We start from the raw sequence: 17,151 nt of genomic DNA, 5'->3' as shown, positions 1-17,151 counted from the left end.
CCCAGGGTCTTACTTTTTACCTTTTTTAAAAATAGAGGTGATGTTTCCTTCCTTCCAGTCACTAGGGACTTCACCTGACTGCCAGGACTTTTCAGTATTATGGACAGTGGCTTGGCAACTGCATCAGCCAATTCCTTCATCACTCTGGGGTGCTTCTTATCAGGCCCCATGGACTTGTGAATGTTAAGGTTAACATTTTCTTTCTGGGATCCTCTTCCCAAGCAACATTACTCATTATTAGTATGTTTAGTGCAGTAGAGCCTAGGAGCCCAAGTGGAATGGGCATTCACTGCAGTAGATGTCATACATGAAGTGGTGAATAAAGCCTGCTCAGAGGTCGTGATGGGGAGGGAGAATAACATTCCAGCTCCATGCATCAGAGGGACCTCTGGCTACCTCATGCTGATGATTCAGACCTTTGCCTTTTTCAAAACCTTGCTTGAAAAAGGGTAAGGAGAAAAAAAGGAAGAGAAAGGCAAAAGATACTTTAGAGAGAAAAGACAAATAGGGAAAATGGATCAGTTCTAAATGTTTTTGCCTGTAGTATTATACTTTAATAATGTTTTTCTTAGATCCAGCTTGTTCAATGACCTCAGGTAGTTCAAAAAAATTTATACTCATCCTTAGGTACTTTAAATATATGTGTGAAGTAGCCTCTTAATAATGTTTTTTCAAGGCAGAATAAGAACTTTGTCAATCACATCAGATATGCAAAACTTTTACAGCATTAATCTTCTCTTGCTCTACGCTATGCCACTGAACTTTCTGCACTAAAGGTTAGCTTCTTACCTCAACCAGAGCTGAAAAACAAAGGCTAGCCTTATGCTAGCCTTAAATGCTTTCTGGCAGGGTTCATAGAGAGTTAACATGTATGCATTATCATACTAGCCCATACAACTCCTAATCAAGAAGTTTGCTTAATTTGGGGGAAGAGTTTGCCTAATTTGTTTTATTTTGATTTCTATCCCCAAATGCTATAGAAAGATTTACAGTTTGTGCCTGGGAATATATAACTGGCCTCATTCCAGATAATGAGAACATTTTGATGACTTGTGATCAAATTTTAATGAAACAAATTGTTTTTACAGAGCAGTGCAAGTATCTAGCCTAAACTTTCTAATCAGCCTGACTATCCACTTACTCTTCGAGGTAGAGGTAACCATTCTCCTGTGCCAACCTTCTTGCATGCATCTGGGAATCCTTAGCTGTGGTGCCATAGGATATAACCATCGCGCCGTACTCACGGCACATCTTCACTCTGGCCGGGGATGTGCTGGTGGACACGATGACAAACACTGGGATACGGAGCTCGGAGGCATGGTAAGCAACAGCCAAGGAGAAGTTACTGTCCGAAGTCACGATCACCCCCTTTCTTTGCTGATCCTAAAAAACAGGGTTGCTTATTTCACATTATATCATGTCACAAAACTGTCCCATATGATCCTGGATCATTCTAATGGTCTGACTTCCTTCTTTTCCTCTCCTAGGTGATCCCATTATGATATTGCAATACAGTATATGCATGGCTGGTGTGACCTCAGGACTAACACAGAGAGTTAAGACAGCACAAGATCAATCCCTTTTCCTGCACTCCTTTGGGTTCCATTCTTGTTCCATTGGAATTAGCTGCAAAACTCCACCTGACCCCAGAAGAGCTGATCTCTGACCCCTCAGATCCAATATCTGGTCCCTCCTCCTTGCCTGTGTGAAATTATTTCATTTCAGGTTTCTCTTTAATAGAAGGATGTATTAGTATTATTACAAAAGTGCAGGAATAACCACTGTTTCTGGGTTGCTGTATCATGCCAATTATTATTATTGCAGAGACTCAATAACCTCCTATGACAAATGATAAACAGGCTATTTATGTAATGACACTGAAATCAATTGCTGATCTAGATATTACTCATCAGTCATTGTAGCTCAATTTCATCATCATTTCAGATTTGGTGGTTTCAGTGTGTCAGAACCATTGTGTGAATACTATTGACAAACACTGTCATCTAAGTGCCATAGAAAAATCCTGACGCTTACATTTTGCAAGCTTTTCTTTCAAATATTTTAAAGCATTTCACCAGGAGATCAACAATGCATATATAAAGTAGTAAAGTATGTTACATTCAGATACTTGCAGACCTATCTATGTTGTTCAGCATAATGGTTCAAAAGGTAAGAAACATTGCAATTCCGTAGACATTACAAGTAAAATTATCTTTCAGTCTGCTCCATTTTTATGAAGCAGATCTAATCTATTTATTTCCTTTGGAATATTGACATTTTGTTATACCTGAGGCAATGATGTCAGAAGGTAAAGTACACCTCGTTCCTTCACAGATCCTGTGTACTGGAGGAACTCTTTCTTTAGGTAGATGTCCATTCCATACTGCTTGGAGAGTCTAGAATACTGGAGTATAGAAATGTTATTTTGGGAATGTATCGAAAATTAAGAAAACTCTTCCAGACCCCTACAGCTCCCTGGTGAGTCATGCATTCAACTGCCAGCTATGAGCTCTAAAAAGCAAATTTCATAATCTGTTTCTTCAGAAGTACGTGACAGTGTATTCTTACTTACCAGATTCTTCTGGTTTATAGAAGCTGATTTCAAACACTCAGCAGTGAAAGATGTACCTCATGCCACTATGAATTCTGAAAATGGCACTTGTTTTGGTAGTACCTTTCAAACACAAATATTAAAATAAGTATTTTCAACTACCAGACTATAGCGTGTTTTTAAAAATACTTTAGCACTTTCCAGAATTGGCAATATCTCCTAGTCATCTCCTAATAGATACAAAAGTAGCCAGAAAATTTGTTTGAGAGTCCCATTATGACTCTGCTATGTTTTCTGCCACTGATTCACTACTGAATATTGTCTGTTTTGCACCCTAAGTCCAGTACAGCATTAGGGAAAACATTTTTTATTTGAAGAATGAGAGAAATAATAAAAATAATTTCCTAGGATTGCAAGTGTAAGCACCAGCTGTTTGCAAATGCTTAGTGTTTGGAGCAGAAAGGATCCCTGAAAGGAATAAGCAAACATTATTTTAAATAGCAAACCTTTATCAACTACCAAATTTATGGTAAGACACTTACTTACTGCATTGCCATATTGATTTTCTCTTACCTTACTATCTAAACCAAGAGTTTTAAATGAGGTAACTTCTGAAATTGAGCTGCAGCAAGCCTGTGGATTCCAGCTTACTGCATCTCTATTTTGTAATTAGCTCTATTTCTTCCATGAGCTGCCAAAGCAAATGAGGACCTGGGGATTTAGGGGATCAAGTCCTCATTTATCATAAGTCACAAAGAGAGAGATTAAAAGACAGCATGATAATATATTTTAAATATTTATCTCAAAGAGTATCTGACAGTCCCTTTGCATATGGTGTATAGTAGACATAGCAATATGTACTGACATTTTTCAGACTGTGTGACTTTCAAAGCGAATTTATATAAACTAAATGTATCTGAAACGGATACTTGTGTTAAAGTATACAATTAAACAAAATATTTCAAGTAAACGTTTCAAGGCTTTTTAGTGGATTTACAAGCATATGTTAAGTTCCTCACCCATAGGTGGGGCCAGATTCTCTATTTTGCTTCTGAAAAACCTGAAGTAGGAGCTACCATTTGCTGCATTTGCAGATCTGGCTGCAGAACTCAAAGAATTGGAAGTGCTTAGTACACCAATAGGATAATTGTTTCTATCCTAAACAGCTTCATCTATGGAGAATGCCTGTGAAAAACAACAAGAGCTCTAAACAAGAAACACTATTTACTGGTTCTTCACATACCCTGCTGGCTTTATCCTTTTTGGTTTTTGTAGAGAATCTTGGATTCTAGAGTGAACAATGAGGAAAAGGATTTAAGGAGATAAATCCTGTGGTTTTATAAAGTTGCTCAGTCTCCTACATTTAAAAATGTGTCATTAAGTCACTCTTTACCACAGTGGTGGTGTACTTCAGATTATTACTAATTAACTTTGATGTTCAATCTTTTACCCCTTTCAATTGTCCTTTTCTGCTTCATTTAACCAAGACTTTTTTCCATGTAGCCTAAATATAGCAATTACTTCTAATAAAGGAGGTGTCAGTGCTATTTTCAACTGTAGTGACCTGATGCATGACCTTGTAAGACTCACTGAACCAGCCTGTAAGTCTTCCCTTTGTCACCTTGATCTTATCTGAGGACTACAGATATTGTGTCTAACGTACAACACACAGCACTCCCTCTATTTGGCATCCACAAAGCTAACACAAAACAACCCTTAAAGTTCCTACATCAATAACCAAACCAAGCGCTCAATTTAATGCCAATTCCTTTATTTCCTATACTCACTACCACTATAACATCTGTTACATCTGTTACAAGTATTCATGATGTCGTACCTCAGCTCCTGGCAAACTTCTGCTTATGAATTCAGGATGCTCCATCCATGGTCTTACCTGCAGATTAGGAATCCTAATCCTGCAAAGTGTCTCTCCATTCAATTAACTGAAGGGTTATAGTTATACTCACTTTTAAAATCCAAGCAAGCATTCCTGAAAGGGGCTTTTGCCTCTTAGCAATAAGTTAAAATAAAGGTTATCTGTGTTTTTCTTGACACCACTCCATGCTTTCAATACTTTCCTTTTGAATCAGTGCATGAAACATACTAATGACTTCTGCAGAAACATTACTTTGAAAAGCAACAGTCACGGGCTTATTTTTTCACGGTAAAAGAAGTGGGAATGTAGGTTTTCCACTATTATGATCATCCCAAAAGCATAGTTCATAAAAAGAGAGTAAAGAATGTTAACCTGTTTATCTTGGCACAGTAAATGCAGAAAGGGAATAAAACTGTGTTACATAAATCTGCCAGGGACACCCAAAAGAAAAGAACTATTTAAATTGAGGGGTGACACAGTTTAACCCCAGCTGGTAGCTAAGCTAAGATGAGGAAAGAGAATTGGAAGGGTAAAAATGAGAAAACTTGTGGATTGAGATAAGAACAGTTTAGTAACTGAAATCAAATAATAATAAACCATAATAACAACAATGAGGAACGTCAGAAAGGGGGCAACATAAAACCCAAGGAAGAAAGTGATGCAAATGAAAACAATTGTTTACCACCAGTGAACCAATGACCAGCCAGGCCCTGAGCAGCAGCTGCATCAGGCATCAGTTTTACTACTAAGCATGACATCCTATGGTATAGAATAACCCTTTGGTCAGTTAGAGTCAGCTGTCCCAGCTGTGTCCCCTCCACACTTCTTGTGCACCCCCAGCCTACTTGCTGGTTTGGGTGATGTGAGGAGCAGAAAAGACCTTTTCTGACTCTGTGTGAGCACTGCTCAGCAGTAATGAAAACACCTCTGTGTTATCAACAATTTCCTGCACAGCCTCATACAAGCTATTAGGAAGAAAATTAACTTTATCCCAGCCAAAACCAGCACAGGGGGCAAAGCTGCCTGAGAACAAATGGTTTAAATTGGCCAAAGAGAGCTTAACTACTTGTGAGTAGGACCATGACCAGTTTAGGAAAAGTTTTGTTTTCTACAGACGCCTGCAGCAGCCAAAGATGGACTTGGTGGTGCAATCTTATATTTTCCCACATTAGGATGTATTTGTTCATTAATTTTTCAGAGTGGGGGCTATACCCTGGGAGCAAGTAGATAGTTCAGGCAAGGGGGCCAAGGTGGACTTTAGTTTTGAGCTTTTGGTCTAATCCATCTGAGCAGAAGTCATGGATGAGGTCCTTCAACAACTCACATGGTCAAGGATCCCTCATTCTCACATTAGCAGATAGAGACACAGAGGCAGTGTTCTATAACTGTTTGGCAGAAGTGCACAACATCAGGAGTTGCAGGGAAGGGGTGATCCAGGCTATCAAAGGGTGCAGAGCTAGCCAGTTCTGCTTTCCAGATTAAGCCATGGCACTCCTGTTCTCCCTGCCCATAGGCTTACCTTTATACAGCAAGATTAAACTGAACTAACAAACACGACCAGAGCTGTCAAACACAGAGGAGTGCAGTGCTTGCTACCTGCAATATAAATGCAAATCCTCTTTTCCTGGGACAGTCTCTCCACAAAAGCAGAAGATGGACACTTCTGTCTAGAGCACTGTCTGTGCTCTGAAGCATGACAGGCTGAGAATATTGGTGACAAACGATGCAAATGTGCAGAGTTTGGTATGTTCCCTCTGTTCACCCAGGCCCCAGCCCCATAACCACCTGTGATGCACGTTTGCCTATTCCCCTTGCTGCCTTCCCCAGCTAGCCAGCTTTTCCACTCTGAAAGGAAATCCAGGTACAGCTGGCAGGATGGTTTATTCCTAAGTCACTCTGAACAGGCATTATATGAATGCAAAAAATGTCTAGTTTTACTCCCTGCACTCTGGCCACACTACCCTGGAAGTGATCCACCTTACAGCCCCAAACAGTCTTGTGTCATACCCGTTCTGCAAAGGCACACGTCTTTGGGAGTATGCTACAAAATCCACAGACATCCTTATTTTAAGAACTTTAGGCTAAAAAAAAAAAAAAAAGAAAACAAACAAACAAACAAAAACAAAACAAACAAACAAACAAACAAAAATAAACACCAAAAAAAAACCCTCAACACTGGAAGTAATCATGATGTCTTTGGATCAGCAGGCACCATCTAGGGATCATGAGAACTGCTGTGCCTTGCAGAACCAATGACTTTGGTCCAGGGACTGTTAACCCTGAGCAATGGCTGAGGCACCACTTTCCCTGTGCAGGCCAGAAAGATAATCCACAGCTGGTGGGTGAGGCTGGCAGGGTGCCCTGGGTCAGCAACAGGGAAAGATGCTTTGGCAAAGATGCTCTTTTCACCCACCACAGGGAAAACAGGAGTTTAGCCACAGAATAGTGGCTAACTAATAAAAATAAGTAGCTTTCATTAACAGATCCCAACAATAGAAATACACTGTACTTCTCTTGCACTTCAGCAAATCTTTATACATTGCTGGAAGCATCTCATTCATTTTCATACCTAGACTGATGGAAGGTGTGTAAGTTTGTGAATGTATATCTTAACATCCCTGTTTTGTTGAAGATGCACGCAGCAGAACCACCAGATGACAGAACATATACAGCCTTCACAGGCTGGCCAGGCTAGGAAGGAATATTTGCACCTTCAAACTCTCCAAATATGAGGGTTGGTTTCAAACCAGATCCTCTGAAATGCTGGGGTTTGAACCCCGAGCCCCTGAATTAAGGTTGACATATGGGTGATTCCCACAGCCCTTCATCCAGAGGGGTGAGTTTGCCTTAGAGCTTCCCCCCAGGGTGCGGCCGGCCCTGCAGGGAGAGCCAGAAGGGAAATGAGCCCCAGGGGTCCCGCAGGGAGCTGACAAAGGTCAGGGGTCTGCTGGGGGATAAAAGCTGGGACCACTGGCAGGGAGTCAGGAGTGTCTGTCTGTGGAGTGCACTCCACAGAGCTTCCTGGTTCAGGGCAGACCTCCTGACTCTCCTGGAGCTGGGCCCGGATCTGTCTAGGCCTTTGCAAATGCAGGTCAATTGGGTGAGAGTTGCCATGTGGGCACCGTTTCTTACGTGTTTAACTGGCTGCTCTGGCTGTTTCCCATGCCAACTGTGGGCAACCTCGGGTCTCTGTTTGTACCCCCTGTTGTGGGCTGGGTCATGTCGTTTGTGGGATCATTGGGGGTGGCGTCGATCATGTCTGAGCTTGTTGACCTGTTTGTACCCCCGGCGGTCATTCATATAGTAACATTTCTGTCTACAATACAGTCTGTGTATTGGTTCATCTCCCTGCTGGTGTTATCATTTTTGTTGGGCCTGGTCATTGGCAAAACATCCTCCCTCAAGCCTGCTTACCCAGACACTGATAGCCCACCGTCTCCAACTCAGGTTCCTTGTTGCAAGAGTTTTTCACTGAGAGTATAATACCACAGTGCATTAAGTCTATGCCTAATGTGGTTTATCCTTTGTTTACAGGTCACTGCAATGTTTGAGGATTTAGGTTAGTGTAAACAAGTAAGAAGAAAATTATTATTGACAGTTAACAACAACAAATATGAACACAAGTCATCCTACACAGATCTACCTGCTGTAATTCACACATACTCTTCATTCATGTCTGACCAACTTTTATAAAGAAAAGAATCATTGAGAGAATGCAAAGCGATAAAGACTCCCTACCATGCAGGGGGTTTTCTGAACACCACACTGGATTTTGAAGGCTGCTGCGCTAATATCTTCAAATCGAATCAGCTTGTTACAGCTTGACAGGCTGGTCCTACTGCTTGACTGAGGGATGTGGGAAAGGGCATCCCTAAGTAACTCCTCATTACGGCTCACTATCTTCATTTCCCAGGTCTTCACGTCCCCATTCAGGTAATCCTCCTCACCAAAATCCTTCAGCCTCTCGGGGTTAATAGAGGGTGGCTTCTGCCCAATAAGGCCATTTCTTATCTGCCCATCCTTACAACAGTGAAGATCACAAAGTGCTGGGACATCTTGTTTCTTTATTTTATTGTCATCCCTAAAAACAAATAAAAGAAACTTGTTAGGAAAGCTTGGATGATTAAAGGCTTGACATTTAACATTTAGGAATGATGCACAACTCAGCTGCTCTTTGCACGCCCCAGACAGGCAGGCTGAATTATTGCTGTCATATTACCTATCTTGCGTGTGGATTGAAAGCTACAGTAACCAACTAGCTTTTAGAAAAGCTGGAGATAATGTAGCATGTGGGCAAACTGGGAAACTGTCATACCCAAGAAAATGAGAAAGATGTAATCTGTGCTATCTGAGCAGCCAGACCTTACTCAGTACTCATTTTCAACTGGCAATGATCCCATTTCAGTGCTTTGAGAAATTTTGGAATAACTGGAATTGCATTCACTGGATGCAACTCCATGTTTTTCAAAAAACGCAAGTAGTTGCTACAGAGCATTCCCCAATATCATTAATAGCAGCAACAACTGTCATTACTTGGTACATAAGAGGTCTGCTTCCCTGCTCTTGCATACTTGCAGAGCATACTTTTGACAGCTGTCACTGCCTCATGATGGGAAGGAAATTACTTTGGTAAGAGACAACAATTATATCCTACCACAGAACTAAAAAGAGCTATGTCTCCTGATCTGCGATTTAACACTTCATAGATCAAAAACCCTGTAGAGAAGACAACAGTATGATGCCACACAAACCTGGCATCATCAACTCTGGAAAGACACTGCTACAAAAATCTGTCAGTTGTCCCACCTTCAATTGCCTTATTCTGTGGCTCACAGTGTTCAGGAGTTCACAAGGGATAATATATGGAAGCAGAGGGTTTTGCAGCCCTGCTAACAAATAACTGCAAAACTTCTAAGAACTATTGGAATTTGGAGACTAATGTGGAGTAAAAGGAGCATTAAGCAGGAGACCAGTGATTTGGAAAAGAGCCGATACCATCCCTGGTCTGTGGCTATGATTACACAGCTGATATAAGCCCCTTTACATGGAGGACTCGATATCAACCTATTTGGGAGAAAGAGCTTCCTAAAAAAATACATGTGTTAAATTATGTCAGAGATTTAATCACCATCTCCAACAAAAAATATTTACTATTTTCACAAAATAATCTGGATTTAAGTTGTGCATTATTCATCAGCAAGGCTTGCTAAAGCAAATGTTGCCTTAGTTTTACAGCACTGATCAGCACTGTAATATGCATTGCAATAATTTCCAAAAAGAATTTAAAAATATTTAGAAACAGCTGCTTTTTAAGCAATTGCCTCACTTTTGGCAGTGTCATCCATTTTCTTTGCCAGTAGCTCTGATTCCTGTTACACTGCCAACTGAGGACTTTGCATAACAATATGAGAAACGTAAAAGGTTTTGTTATTTGAATTAAGTAATATACCAGAAGCATCAATTATTCTGTATATCCTCACAGGAGACAAGAAAGGACAGTTTTTTGTAGCAAGATCTTCTCTCTCCAGAATTAATGAGATCAGCACTATTTTTCTAAAACAAATAACTTACGTATTGGTAACTAGTTTACGTTGAAATTTGTAATTTAAAATATTTTGCCAATACTGTATCTTAAAGCTGATACTCCCAAATAGCAGGCATTCTGGCTTCAAATTAAATAGCTTTCATACTTTTATGCATTTTGTCTCTGGGGTTAGAGGGTTGGAACACCGCATAAAGATGTTAAGCTTCCAGTGTTAGTTCTCATGCATATTAGTTAGCATAATGTAAAGATAAGAATCAGATCAGACCATCTCCCTGTGAACTTGCTACAGCACAGCCCCTTGCAGAAACAACTATCATCATCTAAAAGGCCACATCACTGTTAAGAGTTCATTCCTTCTTTCACCCACATCCCTCCAGCCGCCAACATGGGAAAAAAAAAAAATCAGTATCAAAGATCAAAAATTTGTAATTTTTTAATTTTTTTTTTTTTACTGACTGGCATTTGAGATAGGAGATTACACTTTTTCCTTGCATCTGTTGCAATCAACTACAAAAAGTCCATAAGGAATAAAACAACCAAAGATGACCACAAAAAGGCTATTGATGAACTAAGATCCTACTAGCAAGCACAAACCACAAAGGAATGCTTCACCACACCAGTGCCATCAAACATTTTTGTCAGCAAATAGAAAGATACTGATTTTTTGCCTTAGTTTTGGCAGAACAAAGCAGGGAAGCAAGCAGATTCTCAGTCCTTGATCTGCAGCACTGCTGCAGTGAATATCTGCTCAGGACCCTGATAGAGACAACAGCTTATGATCACTGGGAAAAAAAAAAAAGCCAAACTGTAAAATACGTGTAGGCTTTTCAAGCTTCAGATAGGTTTAAAGCAGATCCAAAACATTACCATCTCAACATTTAAACAACCATCCATTCGCATCTGAAAGGTCAGCAGCCTCACTACCAAAAGGAAAACATTGTGGTTTTGTATATGTATGTATTGTATATTACTACTTCAGATGCATTTTTGTTCTCCTATATATTTTTTTTTCGTTTACATTAGCAAATGACATTTGTCCCCATTGAACCTGCCTGGGTGTGTGCCACAGACCCACTGAGAGCTCACAAACACCCGAGTTGATCAGCGTGTTGAGGTTTAATAATCCATCACAAACAGGCAACTAATAACCCTGTTTGGTCAGATGTATTTCTGTCCTCAAACACAGTTTGTGTGCTTGATACAGGTCACCTCATTATGAATTTCTTTTGCAGGAACAGTCAAAGCAGGCAGCAAAACATGCAAGTGCCCACAAAAAGAAAGCACGTGACTTCTCATGCAGAGTAATGAAGCATGGCCCCTGTTCTAGTGATCATGCCCACCAGATGAAAATCTGAGCCAGTATAAACCCCAGCATTATAAAACATTGCTCCTTTCAAAGGAATTGCGTTTCCTTTTTTGGAGTTTGTCTCAGAAAGTTTTGATGAAAAAGTCTATTTCCATCCATAAAACAAATACCCAGCTGGCAAGTTTTGTTACATGTTTATGAATGACATTTTACCTTTAGAGTGATTAGTATAAGCAAACATGAAAATACAATTTATAAACCTACTTCTTCGAGAACAGCTGCTCAGCATAACTGCAAAAAATAAAAGAGAAGATCCATATGTAGAAATCCCATGAATAATTAAGGAACTAGAAAAAATATCATTTAAGCAGATGATAGTTTTACATAGTTCAAAGTCTTAAAAGCCAATGTGAAGAGAGTAAGTGCTGAAATGTACTCTTTGAATGATAAAAAGCAACAACTCAGAACAAATAATTTTTCTTTTTCCAGTTTGGGTTTTTGTATATTCAGAAATTTTCATCAAGTTAAAAAGCACTGGGTAAAACAAGTTTGGAAGATCTGTATTATTAATATAATAAGAAATTAATAAAACCAATGCAAATAATTTGGGAAAGATAAAATGGAGCAGTAGCACATTCTATACCCGAAGATCACTACTGTTGCCTCTGCTACAGGGAGAAAGAAATGTCCGTGCAGTTATCCTGCAATGATGGGACAATTACATGACCATGTCAGATAAAGCACATATAGATTGGCTTCCTCAGGATCCACATGGCAACAGACTAAACAGATTAAACTGATATACTGGGTTCTCTTCATCTTCTAAAGCTGAAGGCGCCAAGAATCTACGAAGTTAGCCACTGATTCTCCCAGTATAAATGTCAGGGGTATATCATATGAAAGTATTGGGTAGAAAATGTAAACATTCCCTTATTACAAAAATCACTTGCAGAACTCACTGCCAAAGGATGCTATGACAGACAATGATATAAGGGGTTCCTAAAGAAAATATGCAACTATATGGAGGTAGGTCTACTAGTGACAAAAAAATACATTGTCCAGGAAGTAATCTGTGATTCAGCAAGCCCCTAAGCACTTAATTGGCAGACTCCATGATAGCATATGAGAGAAAGCATCTTACATAACTTTTATTTTTCACCAAGCTCCTGTTACTGGCCACCACTAGAGAGGCGAGCGGCAGTAGACAGCTCTTTGGTCTCACACAGTGCTGCCACTTTGACTTGCAAACCTACTTCATGTCAGCTTTTGCTGACAGCTTTTCCACCTCTGACAAAACGAGTCATAATAATGCATTTTGATGCAGAAATGAAGCTGGAATTATGTGTGTTCCACTATTACTGTGCTGCTTCACAGAAATTCAAGTGCCACAAAAGGAAACAAAGACTTTTCAGTATACAACTGAAACCTTCACATTTCTTTGTTGTTTCCACAGCAGTTTTTGTCATCTGTATTCACACTGGTGCACACTCACAAGAAAGAAGGACCAACAGTATGTACTATATTTTAGCATCCTTAGAGGTCTATACCATGACAAGAATTTCAAACTCCAATGCCTAACTTGGACTGATCAGTGGCAGAGTGCAAACTGGCTAGCATTAAGCTTGAACACCACCTCAAACCATTCCAATGAATTGAGGCTAGCCTGTAGTTATTTAGTCAAAACACATCCATATATATGCACATGTACTCTATACGTGGATTTTAAGATTTCATTATTTTAAATTTGTCTCCATTCAACCTGTATCTGGGGCCAAACTACAGCAGTTCTTTATTAGTAGATGACCCCTCGCCAGCCAGGAAGGAGAACTGGGAAGGGAGGAAACCCATGTGTAGAAATTAAATCAGATTTAATGAAACAGCAAAACTAATATTAATACTAATGTCAGTACAAAGTATACAAAGTTATACTCAGCCCAGTGAAAGTACAGTAGTCACAATAACTGCGAAAGCAGTCCTTGGGAGCAGAATGATAAACAGGACCCTCCAGGGATGGTGAGAAGGAAGAGGAGCAGGAAGAGCCCCCCCATCCCCAGCAAAGTTCCTTTACAGTGAGCATGAGGTTTATGATCTGGGATACACCTGTATCAGCTCAGCTGCTCAGCTGACTCCAAACTGCTGATAGCCTGCAGACCATGGGTGGCCTGTTACTCTATCCCAGCAAAACCAGGAAAATACTTTGGGGATAGGCATTTCTTAAGCTCATGTCTATATGCTGCCATCATTTTCAGGCTCATTGAATACCTTCCTGGAGCACAACAAACAACAGACACACATTAGTAAAGTCTTAGACATATTTGTCATCTGCTTTCTGGATAAATGGGCTTAGTTTTTATGCCTGCAAGTTGAGAATACTTATTACAGTAAAAAGTGACCCCTTTAAAGTCTCTTTACCTCATGGTCATGTACTGGGAGGGGTGAGGTTGAGGGAAGCAGCCTATGTAGGTAGCTGGGTTCATGACTGAGGTGCGACTAGTGCTGGGATCTCCTCTCAAAGGACTGAGAAAGAGGTGATCCAAGGATATGACAGAGGACCCTTTCCCTCATCCAAATCCCTCTTTTACCCAGAACTTCCCTAGCTCCTTTAATCCTTCTTATTTCCTGTCCCTAGCCCCATCTCCCCTGATGGCTCCAGATGTCTGAGTTCATACTCCTCTGACACCTTCCCTGTTTGTTGCAGTCCCCTTTCCCAACAGCTCCTAAACACTCCTGTTCCACCCTAACTCTGTTTGGCAGTGTAAATCCCTGTGAGGTCCCCTGCTTTTACAAAAATTCCACCCAATCCTGTTATTTTATTTTTCCTCTCCCCAAACACATCCAAATGCTGCAATAGCAGCAGTTCTTAAAAGCATCTCAGCAGCTTGTACAAGAAGGTCTTTATGAAAGAGAAATGATAGAAAAATTGAGGCTTGCTGAGTTACAAATGGCAAGAAGCTTCATAACAGATGTCACCTTCACTGCTAGTAATTCCAGGTTAGCACACCATACAGTGTCTGCATGTCCTCCACAGGACTACAGGGTGACAAACAAACTCCCCAAGGCATAGGGAGGGAACAAGCTAGATCTCTCTTTGGCAATACAGTTAAAACTGATAAAAGACAATACTGCACTCAAACATTACTTTCTTTAATTAACATTATTTTGTACAACACTGGAAACACCTGTTTGAGAGCGTGTCACTCCCAGCTAGTGACAATTACAGGACAGAACTTTAAAATGCATCTCTGGCACTTAAATACCCAAACTCTATGCAGAGTGATTGTTGCAAATCACATAGGAAACTAACATCTTCTCCCAAGCAGAAATTCAGTAAATATTATCTCAGCTTTATTGGTAGAAACTGGGGCACAGACAGATCGAGTGGCTTGCCTAAGATTTCTGCAGGAAGTTTGTAGCAGGACTACTTATCAGAATGTCTTAAAAGGCGAAGAGATCAGGGGTTAGCTACTAGTCTGTGTGACACAATTGTTAGGGGATGTATGCGTTGTGACTGTCCAGCATAGACAGGTGTACAATAACCAAGCCTTGAGACTGAGCAGGCATTTATAACTCTACTCACCATCTACAGGCCTGACAAAACTGTGTGATGTACACCAACAACAAATGCAAAGAAAGCTCAGGCTCATGCAAAGAATAATCACACTGCATTATCACTTCTGATAAAATATCTCCTTACTTTCAGTAAGTCAGATTTACCAAAGCCTGAGCTATATCTGCCTTCATCTGTGGTCATAATCCGTTGCCAGTCTTCTGTACATACACATCATGGAAATGTCATTGCTTACTGCTGGCAATGGCAACTGGGTGTCAGCTGCTAAATAGATAACATGAGAAAAAGTAATCTGAAAGCAACAACAACTCAGAAGGTCACCCCTCTTGGTTACCTCTCCTTCAACACCTTCCAAGTGTCCCTCAAACACACCCATCTCTCTAGGTAATTTTTACAGGACATTCACAGAATGCGAAACGATTGCTAGCAAACACTGCATACAGTCTGGCAGTAAAAACTCTTCAAGTAATTAAACTTGTTTCCTCTAAGTTAAATGTATTCTGAGTTTAGAGGGTTTCTGGGGATTAACACATCTCCATACTTCAATTATAATAAAGAACAAACAGCATAACCCAAACTAGAGTAAAACGTGGTCCTGTGATGAAAGTACTGGCTTAAGATTCTCAGTTCGTTGCAGAATATATCTCATTATGTGTGTCTTTGGGCAAGCCATTTTTTCAATGTAAAACTGGGATCTTGTCTTCCACTTTGGTGTTCCAAGAAGGTTTATTTACAGTAGTTAGCCTGCTGAAACAATTTATGTTTTAAATATTACTAACATCTGCCACTATTGTCATGATGAAGGAATGAGAATTGCCCCTTGTTTATACCGCACCTGGCAACACCAGGTTTTCATCTTGCTAGTGGTGTCCCAACAATAAAATTGGGGGAGAAAACAACTGTGGAAAAGGTTATGAGTATGGCTGTGGAAACACAACCATGCCATATGAATGCACAACCCCCAGCTGGTGCTATAGAACAGCACTGGATGTCTCCTTAATTCTGTCTGCACCATCCAAGCCTGAAAACAGGAATTCAGGAAGACCGTAAGCACCACAACAAACACAGCCACAGAACATCTGTAATAACAGGACCTGATGCAAGCTATCCCAAGATAAATTTTCAGCAGTCCATCAGTCTGTCTAGGGTTATTTCTAATACATGAAGGAAGAAATAAAAAACAGATGAACTCCATGGACTTATCTCCGCTGCTTCTACTGAATAATTCCAAGAGCAACTTGTACACACAGAACCCTGGGAGTTATTAAAAAAATACAGTTTCCTTCTTTTTTTTTTTTTTTTTTTTCTTTAGAAAGTAAGGAAAGGAAAAAGAAAGCATTACCTATATAGCACAGTGACTAAATAAACAATGAAGTGAAGCAAAACTCCAACTACGACATCGTAAGGAGGCAGGAGGGGTCCAGGGGTTGTCATGTCCGTGGGCCTGGCCCTGGGCAGACCCCGAGGGCTGACCATGACCCCTGAGGGGGAAGAAAGGAGAGCTCTAGCTCTAAGTCAGACAGCAATATTCTCCAACCTTTGCCAGAAAGGATCGTAATCTTCGTCTTCCCTGGAGCGGTCTCTGGGACTTCTGTTTTTTAACACCTTGGAGTAGAGAAACTGTGCTGCAAAATTCATAGTAATTCCTGGGGAAAAGTAAAGCTGGGAGACTGTGGGCAGGGGACACACTTGCCTGTGAGAAGTGCCAGCCCTGCAATGCCTGGGTGGGAAATAGTGGGCAATGTACTGTAAGCAGCTCTCCAGCGCTGGCTGGGGGAGGGAAGAACTGCCTTTGAGAGAGATGTCTGCTGCTATTTAAAGAGATTATTTCAGAGGCCAACCTGTCCTTGTCAATTTGAGTCAGGGCCTGGATTATACTTCGGTGACACTCTGTGAGCAGGACACTTGAAGCTTTAGTTAGTTACTGCTTAGCTGTGGAGCATGATCCAGAGCTGCTGCAGGGCCTGCGACTTAACAGCGTGCACTTGGGTAGGCAGGGGCGGCAAGAAAGGGGCGTCGGTGTTTGTGGGGGCTGAGTCACCTGCAGGGATCCTTTAGGGCAGCACCAAGGAAAACAGGGGTTTGTGACTGAGGCACAGAGGACAACCGATTACTTTGGGTCCTTGTAGAAGAAAAACAGAGATATTCAGATCATGCAGATAGAAAATATCATCTAGGGAAAAGAATGCAGCAGAAGGTGTTAAAAAGACCCCATCTAAATCCGTTCTTTACTTCCCTGAGAGAGTGTTAGCAAAGGCAGTGCCACATTTCCACATGTAGGATGGCTGTGCTGTGGGGATGGGAG

At 40.7% G+C, this 17,151-nt stretch overlaps 1 protein-coding gene across 1 annotated transcript; it reads right to left on the bottom strand.

Moving 5' to 3' along the window:
* Positions 1–1,141: 1,141 nt before the first annotated feature.
* On the bottom strand, positions 1,142–16,538 carry LOC103770949 (serine racemase-like; the record flags this gene model as incomplete). Its single annotated transcript, XM_008938225.1, has 4 exons — positions 16,384–16,538; positions 8,166–8,508; positions 2,288–2,404; positions 1,142–1,383 (listed from the first exon to the last, which is right to left on the bottom strand). Coding segments are annotated over exons 1-4 (803 nt in total), but the record flags the coding sequence as incomplete, so codon positions are not given.
* Between the last annotated feature and the right edge of the window lie 613 nt (positions 16,539–17,151).

This window comes from Merops nubicus, unplaced genomic scaffold, assembly GCF_000691845.1.
Source record: "Merops nubicus isolate BGI_N331 unplaced genomic scaffold, ASM69184v1 scaffold4864, whole genome shotgun sequence".
Taxonomy (NCBI): domain Eukaryota; kingdom Metazoa; phylum Chordata; class Aves; order Coraciiformes; family Meropidae; genus Merops; species Merops nubicus.
This window is presented reverse-complemented; position numbering and strand designations above follow the sequence as displayed.